General features: G+C 50.6%; 1 protein-coding gene across 3 annotated transcripts in view; it reads right to left on the bottom strand.

Moving 5' to 3' along the window:
• The window catches only part of ZMAT4 (zinc finger matrin-type 4), a 48,673-nt gene that overhangs the window by 18,652 nt on the left and 10,856 nt on the right, over positions 1 to 19,165 (bottom strand). For 2 of the 3 annotated variants that reach the window (XM_033081220.1, XM_033081222.2), the window contains exons 2-3: positions 14,453 to 14,554; positions 3,314 to 3,403 (exon numbers count right to left, since the gene is read on the bottom strand). In XM_033081220.1, the coding sequence (XP_032937111.1) occupies positions 3,314 to 3,403; positions 14,453 to 14,554 (192 nt within the window). Of the gene's footprint in view, positions 1 to 3,313; positions 3,404 to 14,452; positions 14,555 to 16,629; positions 16,847 to 19,165 lie in introns of those variants that run through there. The other variant, XM_033081221.2, reaches the window with a different exon arrangement.

Below are 19,165 nucleotides of genomic sequence, written 5' to 3'. Positions count from 1 at the left end.
TAAGAAGAAAAGATCATACAAACCCTAGAACACAGCAGTATAAACCACAGCATTGAACTGCTGCAAAGTCACTTTTAAATTTGAATTAATTTTCGGTGCATGAAGGTGCTGCTGTTAAAGAGCTGCTTTCTGTGCTGCTCCTTAGGAAATTCAGCCCATTTCCATTCTGGAGCCTGTTTTTGTCATGGTACCAGTAAAGAGCAAGGACCAGTTCATGAAAGGTCAGAACATGAGGGTTTTCCCCTTCTCCACACCAAATTAAACCAACAATGAAGAGCACAACAATCGAGTTGTTATCCATTGCAGCACCACTGGCATAAGCCTTCTACTTCTCACTCCAAAGGGCTGAGGGGTGTTTTGGAAATGCAGATTTTGCAATCCTCAAACAGGGAGAGCAGCCAAGCTCTCCCTTTGCCTCACAGACAGGTCAGGAAGCAAATGCTGTTTCCAATCCCACTGAACATCCCCAGCTGCAGCCTCCTCTCCCTCCTGGCACAAGGACAAGGTGTTGGTTCTGTGGTCAGCAGGACACAAACCCAATGGCACACAGCCATGTAACAGCTCTGATCAGAAAAAGGCTAATATTCCCTTTTTAGCTGCAGATAGCTCGACACAAATTTAATTGGTCTTCACAGATTGTTTCTAATACTCATTAAAGTCGCTGTGCCATGGCCTGAGTGGCACTGCCAGGACTGGGCACTGCCCTGCACGTGTCCATGGCAGGGATGTTCTTGTGCAGCATTAGAGATGTCCTAAATAGTTCTGTTCTCTCTAAATGCAAAGGCTTGTATAACATCTGATCAGCAACAGGCCTACTTTGAGCTGTAAACGTTGGCAGATTTTCCCTGCTATATTTTTATAACACAAATAATTTTAGAATTTAGGTCTGGTCTAGCCTAGCATTCACCTAGAACATGAGGACACGTTAATCCACCCCCACCAGGGCTGCCCTTGGCAAAAGCATCGGCAAACACAGAATTACATTCCTTCTCCGTACTGCCTTTCACAAAAGCAGTGGGAAATAGTTCAACTTGGATTTATTTGAGGTCTGGTTAGCTCTCTGTCCTCCACATCCCATGCTGAGGTGCAGATGCAGGATGTGGCTCCTTGTTAGATGTAACCAAACCCCTGAGAGGACCCTGTTCCCTGTGTGCACCTGCCCATGCACTGCCCACACTGCCATTAATAACTCAATAAAACCACTGCAAATCCTCTTGTGGAGGGGCAGATTGCATCTGCAATTGGCCTCTGAGCAACAGAAAAGTTCACTGGTGCTTTAATTACTACTTTCAGATACCTTGGGCAAAACTTGCGTGCTTCTCCCTCTAATCACAAGATATCACACTGAATATCAGCAGCACCCAGCCCCAGCCACACTGAACTGGTTTGGGTGCTGCGTGCTGGGAACCTCGCTGCAGCTCTCACACAGCCCCGGAATGCGGGCAGGAGACAAATGAATAATTCCCCATCAAGCCATCTTTTACAAATTCAGCCTCCTATCTATGGCCTGACAAATGGCTGCGAGCTGCTCCAATTCCTCACCTTCCCTTGTTTATTTGAACACAGCTGAGGAAGCCAATGGCCAAGCTTTAAATTGGCAGGCTGAGAACAAACACGGGTGAGGAACTTTGGGATAAAGCACATCAGCTCCCAGAACAGAGCCCTGGGGAGGTGACACTGCTCTTGGGGACCTCTTGCCCACCCCAGGGGTTTTCAGGACACTGCATTGTGCAGCCCCACACCCAGCCCTGCCATCCCACACTGTCCCCAGACACTGCCCAGTGACCCCAGTGCTGCTCCACTGCCAGCAGCACCCCAGAGTGGCCACCAAACACCCCAGAGTGGCCATCAAACACCCCAGAGTGGCCATCAATCACCCCCAGAGTGGCCATCAAACACCCCAGAGTGGCCATCAAGCACCCCAGAGTGGCCACCAAACACCCCAGAGTGGCCATCAAACACCCCCAGAGTGGCCATCCAGCACCCAGAGTGGCCATCCAGCACCCAGAGTGGCCATCACCCCAGAGTGGCCATCCAGCACCCTAGAGTGGCCATCAAACACCCCAGAATGGCCATCAAACACCCCAGAGTAGCCATCCAGCACCCAGAGTGGCCATCATACACCCCAGAGTGGCCATCATACACCCCAGAGTGGCCATCAAACACCCAGAGTGGCCATCAAACATCCCCAGAGTGGCCATCAAACACCCCAGATTGGCCATCAAACACCCCAGAGTGGCCATCAAACACCCCAGAGTGGCCATCAAACACCCCAGAGTGGCCACCAAACACCCCCAGAGTGGCCATCCAACACCCCAGAGTGGCCATCCAGCACCCCAGAGTGGCCATCAAACACCCCAGAGTGGCCATCAAACACCCCAGAGTGGCCATCCAGCACCCCCAGAGTGGCCATCCAGCACCCCCAGAGTGGCCACCAAACACCCCAGAGTGGCCATCAAACACCCAGAGCGGCCATCAAACACCCCAGAGTGGCCATCCAGCACCCCAGAGTGGCCATCAAACACCCCCAGATTGGCCATCAAACACCCCAGAATGGCCATCAAACACCCCAGAGTGGCCATCCAGCACCCCAGAGTGGCCATCAAACACCCCAGAGTGGCCATCCAACACCCCAGAGTAGCCATCCAGCATCCAGAGTGGCCATCATACACCCCAGAGTGGCCATCATACACCCCAGAGTGGCCATCAAACACCCAGAGTGGCGATCAAACATCCCCAGAGTGGCCATCAAACACCCAGAGTGGCCATCCAGCACCCAGAGTGGCCATCACCCCACCCCTGGAGGCACAATCACCTGCCCCAGCTGCTCACCAGCAGACCCAGCCATCCCACTGCAATGGAGCAAGCCCTGAGCATTTGCTATCAGCATATTTTTTCCTCTGAAAGAACATTCAAATAACTAAAAACACAATTACTGTTGCTGATGCACATAATAATTCTTGTGTAGTTTATTGAAAATTATTTCCAGCTACTTTGCATTTCAGCTAATGTAAATGTTACCTCTGGGCACCTGATCATCTGGGGCTGTGAGAGAGGGAATGCTGTAGTCCAGAGTCAGTGACTCACAGAGCAGCTGGACAGACAAGGGCTGGGATTGTACCCACATTTTCTAAGTGGATTGTACCCACGTTTTCTGAGTGGATTGTACCCACATTTTCCGAGAGGATTGTACCCACGTTTTCTGGATTGTACCCACGTTTTCTGAGCGGATTGTACCCACGTCTTCTGAGTGGATTGTACCCATGTTTTCTCAGTGGACTGTACCCACATTTTCTGAGTGGATTGTACCCACGTTTTCTGAGCGGAGCTTTTTGGCCGGGCAGCCTCCGTCGACGGGGTGCAGCATGTAGTACAGGCGGACTTTGCTGGCATGCTTCCGACTCTGCAAGGCAAAGACAGGAGGAGAACTGGAGTCAGCAGGACAAGAAGCCCTGTGGCTGTGCTCACCACAGCAGCCCACAGACCCCACAGCACCCTGAGACACATCCAGCACCGCAGGAGAGAAGGGAAGGATCCAGGTGAGGAGTGTTTGCACTGCTCAGGATTTTCACAGAGCTCTGCACCCCAACGAGCTGTGGGATGAAACCTGCCCTTAGCACAGAAATGTTCCAGCCTGGCCCCTCTCCAAGCCCTGCTGGCTGCAGCCCCCCAGCACACAGCAAGGCAAGGACAGCATTTGTTCTCAGACCATTTCCATGGTGGGGCAGATGGAAAGGTGGGGGTTACTGAGCCTCAGACAGAGACACAGCAGCATCCTGAGGTGTCAGAGGCACACACACAACCCAAATCCACAGCTCCAGTGCTTCCAGAAGGATAACACATAAGAGGGGTAAAAAAATCCGCCATGAGGGAGACAGAGCAGGTTTGACAGTGCCTTAGGGCACAGCTGGAGCTCACAGGCAGGTGAGGGTCAGAAGGGACTGGAGATCCCCAGCAGCAGCAGCCAAAGCAAATCCTTGGGACTTGCAAGACTTAAAGGAAGATTTTACAGCTTCTACAGCAGCAGCATAGATATCAACCTTCAAAACCCTGATTTACATCAAGTCCTGTCTTCCACCAGATGCAGGAGGAAAAAGCCTGCAGCCACAAAATACCTGCAGCCAGCATATGGGCAGCAGACACATGGGGAGCTGTTACCATGCAAATGTTTCCTTTGAATCACCCTTTCCAATTGCCCCAAAGAACAACAGCACTGTAATGCTATAATTTCACATCACAGAGCTGCAATTTAAAAATATTAAATTATCATTAGCATGTTCTGGAACATTCTTTTTCCTGTGGTGTAAACTTGGAGCTAAATTTGCAGGGAGCTATATTTGCATTCACATGCAGAAATGTGACTATGCAATAATTTTTTCCACAGCAAATCAGTCAAGATAAATAACGTCAAATATCCGTCCCCAGCTTGTCTTCCTGCTGCATGTAGCAAATGTGACCTTCCATGGTCAGAGTGAAATGCAGGAAATCCCAAAGCTCCAGCTCTCAGAGGAGCAACGCAGAGAAGGATTGCACAATTATTAAATGATAACCCAGATGTTTGGACGCACAGGACAGAGGTGCAGCCCCACATTCCTGCCTGAAGTGATGCCAGCACCCAGGGCCAGTCACACACACTGTGAAGGCAGTGTGGCCAGCATTTCCAGCCTGGGCACTGCGGAGCAGTCAGCCTCCCTCGAGTCATCCTCCCCACAGTCACGAGCTCTTCCCTCGCTTGACTTCATCCAGCACGTCACGGTGCCCACGCGCCCACAGCCGGCTCGGCTCCCGGGGCAGAGCGTTTGGGAGGGGTGGCTGGGTGTGTGTAAGCTGCAAGGAGGTTAACAGGAATCATTTTTACGATTCTGCTCTGTGGTGCTCAGCTGGACCGTAAACGGCGCCCAGATGTTAAAAGACAGCAAAGCTCCAGCCCTGTGTGAAACACCTCTCACCTTCCTCGGCGCATTTGTTTGGATTTGTGAAAGCCAAGGTAAAGAAACTCCTTATGTTTGGCATAATTCAAGACTACACAGCTCCTTATGCAACCTTATTATCTCAGGATCATAAAAGCAGAGCTTAAAATCATCGCTGGCCTCCGCACGAATGTGGTGAGCATCTCCTTCCCTCCGTGGAGCAGAGCAAGCACAGCCCATTTGTCATCCATTTTATCTCTGGCATTTTCTACATTTACATGTGTATTTATCATCCCAACAGCCCGGCAGGAGCACGGCAGGAGCACGGTGATTATTCTTGGTGTGCTGCTCGCAAGCAGCACTGCGGGTTATCCTCTCCCTGCTGAAAACCTGCAAGGCACAGGGAGGGCAAGCGCCAGACAAAGCAAAGGGCAAAGGAAGAACCACGAACAGGAGCCAGAAAACTGGGATAAACTGGGGTTAGGGCACCTGCAGCTCCCACTCTGACCCATCTCACCACATGCACAAGCTTGCCCCACCTGTAAATGCAAATGCAGAACGAGCACACTGCCTGTGGAGGCACCTCCAACCTCCCCAACCTCATCCCGGGTGCAAGAAGGGTGTTGCTGTGCCCGTGAATATTCCTTTTGTAGCTGTACAAAGTGTTAAGCCAAAGGCATTTTCACTTTCCCGTCTCCAGTGGGAACAGCACCTTTTAAAGGCACTAAGTCTGGTTTAATACTGCAGGCTTGAAAATCAGCCCTGACTATGCAGGGAGCTCAGAGTCTGTTTCCACACAACTGCTGCAGAGTTCTGCATTGCAAGCTCATTTGCCACAAGCTCATTTGTAAGGCTCATCAATAAAAGTAAACAAATGGATCATTTCTGTCTCTATCAAATCTACCCTAACACTGAAGATCAGGGCAGAGACAGCAAAGTTCTGGCAATCCCACCCTAAAACATAAAAGGGCAAAGCAAAGCTAAACTGTGCTATGAAACGCAATTAGATTTTGCAGGAATTGGGTTTTGCAGGCTGCTGTGCCTGGAGCAGGCAGCGAGAGCAGCGAGGTCTCTCTGGGAGCAGGGGCAGCTGGCAGCCCTGGAGTCTGGGATGCACAGCCCTGGAGTCTGGGATGCACAGCCCTGGAGTTTGGGATGCACAGCCCTGGAGTCTGGGATGCACAGCCCTGGAGTTTGGGATGCACAGCCCTGGAGTCTGGGATGCACAGCCCTGGAGTCTGGGATGCACAGCCCTGGAGTCTGGGATGCACAGCCCTGCTCACCCTGTCGGATGGAGGGGATTCTGGGGAGGACTGACCATCACTGCCCACGGCCAGGAGCTGCCAGCTGGGCACTGCCTGCCCAGGACACAGACACACACACAGATCTCCCTTCCCTGTTTGCCAGGCTCCCCCAGCACCCACCACGGCCCCAGAGCTGCTCCCACTTTGTGCCACTGATTCACGCTGACCCAGCAGCCTGAAACACTTTGCTTGTGAGGGCTTCTTCCCATCTCCTGTCGGGTTCAAATCAACTCTCTCTGCAGCTTCCCTGAGGCTGTGCTAGCATATAATCTCATTTCCCTATTCCCCATATATCCCTTCATCAATTCTTGCTCCCTCCTGTGCTGGCAGCTTTATGGGTTTGGGCAGTTCAGTTTTCCTCTCCTTTTCTCTGTGACTCTTCTCCAGCCAAAGCCAGGGACCCCCACGCTGAGGAGCACAGCAGGTGTGAGCTGAAGGAAGGAACCACCACGGCAGCCCAGATGGCTGCAGCTTCTCAGTCTGCAACAAATTCTTTTTCAGAAGGCCACTGGCTGGCTTTTAATCCTTTTAGTGTACACTGTGTTGATCTTTTTGTGTGCAGGCAGTTTCTTAATTAAATTGCCACGCAACACGCAGTCACATGATTACACCAATTTTATTATCTGTATTGGCCCTACTTGTAACTCATCAAAAGAGATAAAAGTTATTTTGGCTGGCCTGTGCAGGAGCCCACCCTCCTCACCCTGCAGCCCCTGTCCCCAGCACGCCGTGCCTGGAGCTGTGCTGGGCTGGCCAGCCCTGCTTGCCCTGTGGAAACTGCTTTCCCTCCTGGAAACTTCCCCCACTTTCCCACAGGGGCTCAGCAGTCACAGTGCACAGCACCCTTCGAGCACCCACCTGTGAACTACTGGACCTGCTGACCTAAACGACATCATTTGGGAATTTGTAATTGCTGCCTAACAACCCTCCGAATTTCTACTGGAATGGAACCAATCTATTTCTTCCTCTGTGATATAACAACATCCTCTGCGTTTTTTAAATAGACAGGAGAAGTATTTTCAGCAAATGCCTTCCCTTTTCTGCCTCTACTACCCACACAACAAACATTGTCAAGATCCCTGTGGTTCGCTGCAGAGCTGAACTCCCCGGCTGTTATTCCAGACACTGCTGGATGCCAATGTCCTTTTTCTCCCTTTGTAATTTTTGAAAAGCCTCATTTATAATTTATGGTCATTTCTATCAACTTACCCTTTTTCCTCCATGAGTTAATGTTTTAAAAAGTGTCTACTCATGGTTTTGCCTTCCTGGGCACACGGATGTGTGTCTGCAGTTCCCGAGTGCTCAGCTGAATTCGCCCCCCATCACCCTGGCTGCTCCAAAGCAAGGAGAGGCACACCACTGCTTTGGACACTGATTTGTTTACACATTAAGGAACTACTGAGGATCTATTCAGCCAAGCAACCACTAGCTCCACTTCTTCATATCTGTGATCATCCCCTGGCTCACCAGGCTGATCCCAAGTGGGGATCCTGAGGATGATTTTCTGCCTCAAGAGTCACCATCTCAGGTGTGATCTTTTGCTTCCTATATTGGTTTTGACTGTAGTCAAAGTATCTCTTGTCCAACACTCTGCTGGGTACCCTGTGGGGAGGGAAGAGCTCTCCTTGAGGGCTGTGGCCAGAGCAGCACGGCAGGGGCAGCTGGGCTCAGCACCTGCCCACCTCTGGCACTGGCAGCCCCTTCTCCAACCACTCCCATTCCTTCTGCAGGTGGATCTTACCTCTACACGAATGCAATCATGCATTCTCTGGGATTTTTCCAGGCAATGTGCCTCCCTGAGCAGCCTGACTGAGCTGAAGGTGTCCCTGCTCTTGGCAGGGGTTGGACCTGACCTTTAAAGGTTCCTTCCAACCCAACCCAACCCACTCCATGATCCATGCCAAGGGAAAGGGGATGCAGGGACAGAGCGAGCAGGCTGGGAACTTCTGAAATGAGCTCCACACAGCAAGTTAAATCCTTGGTGCTCACCTGCAGCCCAAAGCCCTCACCTGGGCCAGGCTGCTGCTGGGCACTGCTGGTGCTCTGGGCACTGATGCTGCTGCTGGGCACTGATGGTGCTGCTGGGCACTGATGGTGCTGATGGGCACTGATGGGGCTGATGGGCACTGATGGGCACTGATGGGCACTGATGCTGCTGCTGGGCACTGATGGGCACTGATGGGCACTGATGGTTCTGATGGGCACTGATGGTGCTGGGCACTGCTGGGCACTGATGGTACTGATGCTGCTGCTGGTGCAGCCCCCAGCCAGGCAGCACAGGACTTAACACAAACCCAGTGCCTGCTGAGCACACGAGCTGCCCAGCACCAGCTGCACAGCACGGAGCAGTGCTGCTGTTCCCGTTCCATCCTCCCTGCCTGAAACAAATCCCTGCTCCAGCATCAGTGCCAGTCACTGCTGGAGCACGGGGGCGGGTCTGTCACAACACACCACCACAACTAAAGACTGCTTTCAAACACCCAGAACCCCGATGCAAACACGGGTTGCGAGTTTAAGATGCTGAAGGCAAGCAAGAGTGAATACCTGGGAGGAAGAGGTGCCCTGTGTGCAGCAGGATGAGGAAGGAATGCTGCAGAACTCCTATCCCAGGGACACTGGCCAGGCTGGGCCATGCAACCTTGCTTTGCTTTCATTCCATGGAGCTTAAATGCGACATCCCTTGTGCCTCTCCATCACTGCTAACCCTGGGGTCCCGTTTCCCCAGTGTTTTACTGCTGCTCTGGAGGACCTTTCAGCTTCAGCTATTTTTAGACAGCAACAGGGCTCAGTGCAGAGCTACCTGGAAGGGAGCTGCACACAGGCTTCATCTGCTCTGCTCTGGCTGCTGTTTAGCAATAGACTGTGACACTGGGAGTGCATTAAAAATAATGTTCAGCCATTAACGCTGACAACAGAGCCTCACACAGAGCCTGGCCGAGTCCCATCCCATCTCCAGCGGCTCCCACAGCCCAGTGCCATGCACAGAGCAAGCACAGAGGAGCCTTGTGCCCTAAAACCTGGCACCACCTGCCTCCCTCACATGCCACATCCACACTGATGTGTTTTACCTGGGGCTGTTACCACGACACAAACTGCCAAGGGATACCCGCAGAACAGAAACAACAGAGCAGCACCCTCATCACCTCTGCAACACAAATATGCTCTCCTTAGCTCTCTCTGCTCAGGCCAAGGTTCTTCTGCCAAACAGCAGCAGGACCTGCAGGGTAACAGCAATGCCTGAGCAGCCACCAAAGACCAGAGCACCCCAGAGCAGCCCAGAACAACCCAGAGCAGCCCAGAGCAGCCCAGAGCACCCCAGAACAGCCCAGAGCACCCCAGAACACCCCAGAGCACCCCAAAACACCCCAGAGCAGCCCAGAAGAGCCCAGAGCAGCCCAGAAGAGCCCAGAGCAGCCCAGAGCAGCCCAGAAGAGCCCAGAGCAGCCCAGAGCAGCCCAGAGCAGCCCAGAAGAGCCCAGAGCAACCCAGAGCACCCTAGAACACCCCAGAGCAGCCCAGAACACCCCAGAGCAGCCCAGAGCAGCCCAGAGCAGCCCAGAGCAGCCCAGAGCAGACTGCAGCAGTGCTGGGGAAGGACACAGGCACACAGCTGGGGTGTCCGCTCCTCCTCCATCCTCCGAAGGATTTACATGTCACTGCCACCAAAGCAAAACACAAACAGGCAGGTGAGCAGCAGCAGAACCCAGGAGAGAGATGATGGCCAGCAAATGCCATTAAATGGCCAGCAAATGCCATCAAATGGCCAGCAAATGCTCCCTCCTGTGCTCACTGCCAGCAGCAGAACCAACACAACATCCCTGCACAGCCCTTACCTACAGCCCATCCTTTCCACTCCTCCATCCTGGAAACGCCAGCAGCATCTCACACAGGGAACTGGGAGTGGAAACACAACATTCCCCCTCCTTGCTTTCCAGCACAGCATTTATTTTGTTAAATAGAGTATGTGCTCTTGCAGCACATTAATATTTCAGACGCAGGACTGCCGTTCTGAGCACACACATCTTGCTCCTTAAGGCACTAAGGTGCCAATAGTAAACAATGTTTATTATTCCTTCAGACAAGCCGTGGTTTGATGCTGTTTCCAGCCAAGGACAGCCCCAGTGGCAGCAGATTAACCCAGCACTGCCACAGACCCCGGTATTGATGAGGCTGTCGATAGCACTCCCTGCTTCCCTCCGAGACAGAGCCACAATTCCACAGAGCACAGCTCCGAGAGCAGCCAAAGGGCATGCCTCTTGATTTGATTTGTTCTCCCCAGTTCCTCCTGCATTTGAATTTTCCCCTGCTGCTCCACCAGCATTCCCTCAGCCCATGGGGCTGACACTCACACAGCCCCTCCTGGGCTGCTCCTGCTCAGACCTGGCGTCTTCCTGCATCTCACATGGAAAAACAAGGCACTCTCCGAGCACCTGAAGCAATAAAGATTATGGGGAAAATGGAGAAGAGCATTACAGCAGCTTGACGAGCAAATGTGGTGATGAATGTGCAGCTCAGGGTGAAATCTGAGAGCAACTTCGCATATGAGGTAATTTTCCTGCAGGATTTTCAAGGGGAAACATGAAAATAAATGCTAACATCTTCCTAATGGCTGTGAACACTTCTACACAGAGATGCGGACTCAGAGCTAACTGAGAAACCTTAGCTCTCTTTGTTTTAGCTTTTTAATTTACTGAGCAGCTCACCAAAGTGATTAATACAAAGACAGAGCTGGAAGGAAGTGTTAAATTACAGGTAATCCAGAGAGAAATCGGCACCAAGGAGGCTTCCAGCTCCAGAGGAAGGAAAGACGCAGAGAAAACAAAAAGTTAATTTCTGGGGCACAGACTTTCAGTGGCATTGCAGCAAGCGCAGCACATTGTCACCCCCTGCCACCACCAGCAGAACACGAGGGTGAAACCTCCCAGCACCTGTGTCTGGCACAGCCAGCTCCTGCAGCTGTGGATTTGCACCCCAGCAGCCACCCTGCCCCTTCTGCTCCTCCCAGGGGGACAGGGGAGCCCCAGGGGCACCTCAGGGACACCTCAGGGACATGGGCATGGCACAGCAGCACAGCGAGCGTCACCCAGCTCAGCCCAGGCATCGCTGCTCTATTCCAACGTGGGAAGAGTTTTCTGGCACTTCAGGGGACAAATTAGGATATGAATTTGCTTTAAGAATTAAAATATGCAAATGCACACTCTTCCAAGCATGAGCACCAAGCACTGAGATTTGCTGGGCATTGACACCAAGCAGTGAGATTTGTTGGGCACCAGCACCAAGCACTGAGATTTGCTGGGCATTGGCAGCAAGCAGTGAGATTTTCTGGGCACCAGCACCAAGCACTGAGATTTGCTGGACATTGGCACAAAGCAGTGAGATTTGCTGGGCACCAACACCAAGCACTGAGATTTGCTGGGCACCAGCACCAAGCACTGAGATTTGCTGGGCATCACACACCAAGCACTGAGATTTGCCTCCTCTCCTCCTCGTGGCTGCTCAAAGGCTGCCAGCAGCCCCTGGAGACGCTGGGCACTGCAGTGTGCACCGAGCTCGTTAAGGCATTTCCTCGTTTGGGAACTCACTGCAAGTCAATCCCAAGCAGCTCCCGGGCTCAGCTCTGTCCTGGGGTGACCTCGAGAGGAGGGCAGGACCTGGCAGCTCCACCAGGATGGGAAGGAGAGCCAGGGTGCATCACCACATCAGACAAAGCCAGAAATGCAGTCACATGAAGCACACGTAATAAAGGCAGTATTTGCTGTATGTCAACTTGGAAGCACAAACTGCTGCAAACACTCTGATCCTTTTGTCATTTTTCCACTACACTCGCCCTTGGAAATAATATCGCTTAATACTGCGTGACTGACATAAAATCATTTTTTATTCCTGGCAAAGTAGCACAGAAGAAAAGTTATTGGTTGGTGATTTGGAGAAGGAGATGAGACAGCGATTGGAACTGACTATTCCTGTTTGGCAAGATAAAAACGTCCCCCTTTCATAGGCTGTTTCCCTCTATTTTCTTACAGAGAAATGTCTTATTTTGCATGCACAGAGAGCCAAGATTCCAGTCGCTGGCACAAGGGCTGCAGAGCTCACTTGACTGCGCCAGTGAGGCAGTGGATCAATTCCCTTTCTCTCCAGGCTCCTCAGGAAGGATAAGGGCACTGCTGACCACACAAACCCGCCTCAGACAGAGCCTGGCACTCAGCATCCCCGGCTGCACCAGCACCCATGGGCCACTCCCAGGGCTCCTGAAAATGGATGTGCAGAAAATTTAATGTTCTGAAGTTGATATTTCCCCTACGAAAATAATCAGGTTTTAACTACACAGCCCTTTCTAAAAGTAAGAAGGAAAAAGAAAAAGGAAAGTGGGAAAATTGCGAGCAGCTACTTTGATAATTAGAAAGAAACAGTGGATTTTACACTAATGGCCTGCAGCAAGGGCTGGAAGGCTCAGGCAGGATGGAGCCCCCAGCTCCACCTCCCTAGAAAACCTCAGGGAAGGTTTTCAGCCTCTCACCTCTTGGGACCAGAAGGTTACCAGGAGGAGCACCAGAGCTGGGAGAGGTGACCCAAGGGGACACTGCTCCCTGTGGAGAGCAGCAAGGTGTGGCACAGCCCTGAGGGGATCCCAGCTCGTCCTCACAGCTCACTCACTCCAAGCCTCTGCTCTGTGTTATGCAACCCACCAGCAAGGCTTGGGAGTGACATCGCTGTGCTGAACATCCACAGCGTCTGCTGGGATTTCACAGCGGATGACAAACGAGCACAACACCTCACACTAAAATATACAACAGAAAACAGTGTTGTTTTCCACATTTCAAAAACATCTGCTATGAATTAATGATTCAGCTCATAGCCACAGTGACAGGCGCAGTGGAGACGGGGTTGGCTCACCAGGAGCTGCTCCCGTTCCTGCAGCAGGGCTCCTGCCTCCTGTACGCAAAATCTGGATCTGCCATGCCCAGCACCAAGACCTGGAAGGTGTCCCTAAAACTGCAGCCTTCAACTTCACAGAGTTGCCAGGGATCTGTGCTGCATGCAGAGGGCAGCCAGAGGAGCAGCCACAGAAGAGCTCCTGAGAAATTCACCCAAACAGACATGTAAAGTGCCCTACGAGCAAACGTACATTCCTGTTCCCATTGATAATTAATGCAGCACAGCATCCTCACTTCATGTACATTAAGCTTCCTGCACATTCTCCACCGGCCTCACAATTGTCTCCCTCGTACATCAATTGCAAAACACTCGAATCAAGCAAGTGCTTAGGGTAACTCCATCCTCCAGGTCCCTGTGCACGAACTCTGCATCTGTTGAACTCTGCAGACACTGGCAGCCTCCATGTACCACAAGCCAGAAGCAAAACACACCTCCCATGAGTGAGTCCCTCAACCCCTGGCTCATCACACAGAATCACAGAACTGTTTAGGCTAGAGAAGACCACCAAATCAAACCAGATTATTCCATATTATCCCAATATCTATATTGTCTCTATATTATATATGATGACTATACAGAGCTAATGTCATTTATTCTCTATATACAAACGATGTAATACAGACAATGCAGACATGCATCACTCCTGGAGTCCCCCAGGACAGGCTGGACCATCTCCCATGGCCCCAGGGCAGGACAGTCCCTCGTTCACAGCCACCCACAGTGACCCTGCACCTCTCCTGCATTTCAACCTGAGAATCTCTGTTCTCCCTCGGGTAACACCAAGACCCCTCACCCAGGATCTACACACAGGCAGTGGGTTTCCTTCCCTGAAGGATTTTACATATCCCTCCATAATTTCCTCCTTGTTTAATAGGAATGTATTTAAGTTTGTTTTGAAGATATGCAGTGCTCTTAATTGCTGTTCTAACATGCCTCTAATAATCCATCCTTTCTAATTATTCATTGCTCGCTACCTCTTAAGTGCTTAAATACATTCACAAATTCTAATCTATTCTCTGCACAATCAGTGATTCCTACTCAGCAAGACACAGCGCAGCACATTTAATACAACCTGAGCTTGTTTTGCTGCACTCTTAATTGCTCTCCTTGCTAACTGTGTTTCCTTCAGTCCTGATCAAATTGCAGGCTGACTTGGCAGAAACAAGAGAAAGCCAGACACACAGCAGACACCGCTGCAGTGACATCACTGCCAGGGTGAGATGCCACCAGTAAAGCAGTTCTGAATGCTGAGTGCTCCCAGCAGAGCTGCAGGGCTGGAGCTACAGACCAAGAGCATCCTACCTCGTAATGGGCCACGCGCTGGGACTCGGAGATCAGCTGGGCACTGCACACCTTGCAGTAGCTCTCAGTGAACAGCTCCTGGTCGAGGTCAGAGGATTTCATCTGTGCACGGCAGAGAGAAGAGACAAGAAGCAGAATCAGTCACAGATGTGTGTGACAAGGCTCCTACAGAGCCAAGGGCAAGGCAAGAGCCAAGCAGCTCTTGTCACCATGAGGAATGGAAGCAGAGTCACACAGGTGTAAATGTGACACACAGATCCCCCCACACCCCAATCACCATCATTCAGTGCCCAGGTTCATTCCTTGAATCAATTCCTTGCCCTGGGCAGCTCCTGGGCCCTGCTGGGAGCAGACACAAGCGCCCAGGTGTGCCCAAGCTCACCCATGCCCTGAATGCCACACACACAGCACAGGTGTGAGCCACTCCAGCACCTCTGCTACCCAGAGACACCACACAGAACCAGACACTCATGGCTCAGAACATGCCTGACCATTTGTTATGAGCTCTTTTATTGCTGTATAAAGACTTTTATAGAGAATGCAAACAGCATCACAACTTGAAGATGGTTTTAAGCTGGAAGAGCATTCTGTTGTATTTCTCAATTTAGACATGGAAGAGAATTGTTTGGATGATTTACTGGGCTGTGATGTTCTCCAGAAGCTGTTTAAATATTTATGTGTTCCCCAGAACTTTCTACGAGGACGTTTGCACCTTTAAAACCAGCTTTCTGAGCGCTCTGATTCACAGAAAAGTTGCTCCTGTGTTCAGAGCCCTCTCCTTGTGCCACTGCAGGTACACAGACCTGAACCATCAAGGGGTGTATCAGGAAGGTTGAGGATTGCAACAGACTGGACCCAAGTAGAGCCAAAAAAACAACAGAAACAGCTACACAGAATATTGAAAACCAACCCCTATGCAAAGTAAGAGGGGGAAAAAAGTCTGGTGCCTTCATTAATGCCAAGATAAAATCTATTAATTCACAATCATAACAAACCTGAGCATAATGAAGACTGATAACACAGGTTTTACAGAGTTCACTCCACTGACTGGGAAGAAAAATAACATGGAAATGAGCAGCTATGAGATCTCATTATCAGACAGTCAGGTGGAGAAAGGCTGGTCACTGCAGCGGAGCTGGAGGTGGTTATACCAAACCCCCAGGGTCCTGCCATCCCACGGTTATTGTGGCCTCTGCATATTTTATGAAAACAAGCAGCTGAGCTGACACCAGAGCCTGCCAGCCTGGAGACACCAGCGGCCCTGAGTTCCAGGAAAAGGTTTGCTCAGGTGCTCTGGTTTACCAGACAAAACCACAAATCTCAGAGCTCCTCTTTGTTTGATTCTGCAAAGACGTTTGCTTGTTTTCTCTTGCTATCTGCCTAGTTTTAATCTTCATTTACTCTGTCCAGAGAGATGTTGCATTGAGAAACTTTCAAAGACACCAAAAGACCCTTTTAGGAATACAAGAAGTGTTGCAAAATTGCATCAAAGGCAAAACAAAGTGGGAGGAAGTAATCACACTTAACTCCAACAGATTGACACAAAGCAAACCAAAGAATCTCATTAAACCTCAATCCAGCAACCAAGCCAGAGACAGGTAACACCACCCTCATCTGCATGCAGCCTGCAACGCTAGTACAAACCCTCATTGCAAAAATCAGAGTAAATCAAAAGCTTCTCAGTATTAGTTCAGCATTGTGCGCTCTGATAACAGAGCTCAAGTCTATTTTCCTCAAATGGAATCGTCTGTCCTCCTTTGTAGCAGCAGGGGCTGAACAGGCTTATCCAGGAACTGGATCTCAGGCTTTTCCTCTAAGCAGTGAGCTCTGATACAGATGTGGGATGTGTTCCCCTTGACATCACAGGTTCAGCACCAGGGGAACAGGGTGGTTCTGCTGCTGGTGTGACTGCTGTGCACCACAATTCATGTGCAAATATTGGAGTCACCTAATAAAAGTCTCTCTGGAATAGGAGGGACTCACATAACACACCCAGAGCATGGTTACATGTGACAGGAGCTCCCACTCTCCTGCCCTGCTCCCAAGCCCTGGTGGCAGAACCAGGCTCTTCCCTCCCAGGGCAGCTCTCTGAGCAGTGGCACATCCTGGGCTACCTGCAAGCTCCCAGCAAAGCCAGGATTCCCAAATCCTGCAGGAGGGCAGGCACAGAGATGTACCTGGTGTGCTCATCCTGGGGTTCTGGCAGAGGGTTTCACTGCTGCTGTTTCCAGGCATTGCTTTTTCATGGTGATGAGAAGTACAGCAAGGCAGAGCAGAGAGGAATGGGGATTAGGAAGAACAAAAGAATAAATGAAAGCAATACCTCCTTCATGCTTTTGCATGAATATATTAGGCTGAACTGCTATGAAGATTCAAGCATATGTAAGCTTGGCTACTTAAAATAATTAGAAAGCTCTGGTAACAATAACTGCTGTAGGCAAAATTAATTTTGACAAAAAATAATATATTCACCTTAGCAAGGAAGATTTCCACACAAGCAATCCACTACCAGCACCCATTCACAGAAATCACCCTTGCAAACTTGCAGCTGAAACCAAGACAGCCCCAGAACAAGTTTAAATTCAAACACCAGTCATTGACTTGGCAATTACCTGTCCCACAGAAATGCAACACAGGAGCCAAAAAAAGTCTCTTCCCCTCCTCAACAGCAGCCAAAGAACGTCCAGCTGCAGTGAAATGAATGCATGGACTATGTGCAGATGCAGTGAAATTAATGCATGGAGTGTATGAAGATGCAGTGAAATGAATGCATGGACTGCATGAAGATGCAATTAAATGAATGCATGGAGTGCATGAAGATGCAGTGAAATTAATGCATGGACTGCATGAAGATGCAGTGAAATGAATGCATGGACTGCATGAAGATGCAATTAAATGAATGCATGAACTGCATGAAGATGCAGTGAAATTAATGCATGGACTGCATGAAGATGCAGTGAAATGAATGCATGGACTGCATGAAGATGCAGTGAAATTAATGCATGGACTGCATGAAGATGCAGTGAAATGAATGCATGAACTGCATTAAGATGCAGTGAAATGAATGCATGGAGTGCACAAAGATGCAGTGAAATGAATGCAGGAACTGCATGAAGATGCAGTGAAATGAAGGCATGAACTGCATGAAGATGCGGTGAAATTAATGCATGGACTGCACGAGGGTGCAGTGAAATGAATGCATGGACTGCATGAAGATGCAGTGAAATGAATGCATGAACTGCATGAAGATGCAGTGAAATGAATGCATGAACTGCATTAAGATGCAGTGAAATGAATGCATGGAGTGCACAAAGATGCAGTGAAATGAATGCATGGACTGCATGAAGATGCAGTGAAATGAACGCCCCTCTCCAGCACAGAGGTTTTAAAGCTGCCTCAGTCCCCAGGGTGGCACTGCCTGGTCTTGCACCAGACCTCAGGGAAGGTCCAGAGCTGGAATTTCCCTGGGGGTCTGTGCAGGATCCAAGTGTCTGTTCCTCCCAGGGACGTGCAGGACGCCCCAAGCAGGCTGCATCCTCTGCATCGCTGCAAGGGCTCCCCTCTGCAGCAAGAGGCAGACTCCAGACACTAAACCCTGGAAAAGGAACAGAGCAGCTTTGTGCTGTGGATGCTCAGCCCAAAACCAGCACTCGCTGCTCTCCAGAAAAGCTCCCTCCCTGTTTCTGCCTCATCTCAGATACGCTCTGCATTTCCCTTCTGTGGGTTAATCCGAGCAGTGATTTATTAACTTCTTCTGCCTGCAAGTGTGATAGAGGGAGTTCATAAGCAATTAATATTTATGTATTTCTAATCACTTAATACCACTGTGACTCCCTCCCTGCCCACACATGCCTAACTGCTCCAGGACTGACCAGCCCTCAGCTGATCTCACCTCACAGCCCATCTGTCGAAGTGCAGCACACAAGGCAGGGGTTTCCCTGCCACCAGCCTGTCCTGGCTGTGAGGGACACTCAAGGGCAGCCACAGGTGCTGGGCAGGGTGGGACATGTCCCTGAAGGCTCTCAGAGACTTTTCTTGCTGAGAACTGAAGAATTAACATGGGGTTCATAACCTTGGCACGCTGAGCAGAAGCACTTGGTCTGCACACTGAGGTACAAATACCTGCAACCCCTGGTGTCCTCCTTCCCAGGTGGGGACAGGACAGGGCCTCTACCAAAAATGACAATTGCTTTGTGTCCTTCAGTGGGGTTAATCCACCTCCCGTGCCACGCTGCAGTGCCAGCACTGCAGGAACAGCTCTCTGTGCCACACAGACCTCGTCTGCCACACCTTGTGCCATATGGCTGCCCTTCTTCTCAGCAGTTTCAGTGACTGTAACAGCTCAATCAACCAGAAAAAAATCAATCTGATCACCTGACGCCAGGTTTTGGCAATGTCCAGATAGGTGCTAACTAAGCTGCACTGAATTTTAGAGGATAGCAACCCACAATTGACATCAGAGACACATGCCAGGCCAAATTCCTTTCTCAGGAAATGCTTTGACCAGCTGAATCCCTCCAGGTGGGGTCAGATGCTCAATGTGCCCCTGTCACACAGGAGAGTGGTGGAAGTGCCCTGGAATTCCTGTGCACACTCATTTTTTCTATTGCCCAGTCGAGGACAGGAGTGCCATAGGAAACACAGGGTTCAGCAACTTGGTTTTTTTCAGCCAAGAGAAAAAAAAATCTGGTCTCTTATCTGATTTACTCTTGA

The sequence above is a fragment of the Catharus ustulatus genome, chromosome 27, assembly GCF_009819885.2.
Source record: "Catharus ustulatus isolate bCatUst1 chromosome 27, bCatUst1.pri.v2, whole genome shotgun sequence".
Classification (NCBI taxonomy): domain Eukaryota; kingdom Metazoa; phylum Chordata; class Aves; order Passeriformes; family Turdidae; genus Catharus; species Catharus ustulatus.
This window is presented reverse-complemented; position numbering and strand designations above follow the sequence as displayed.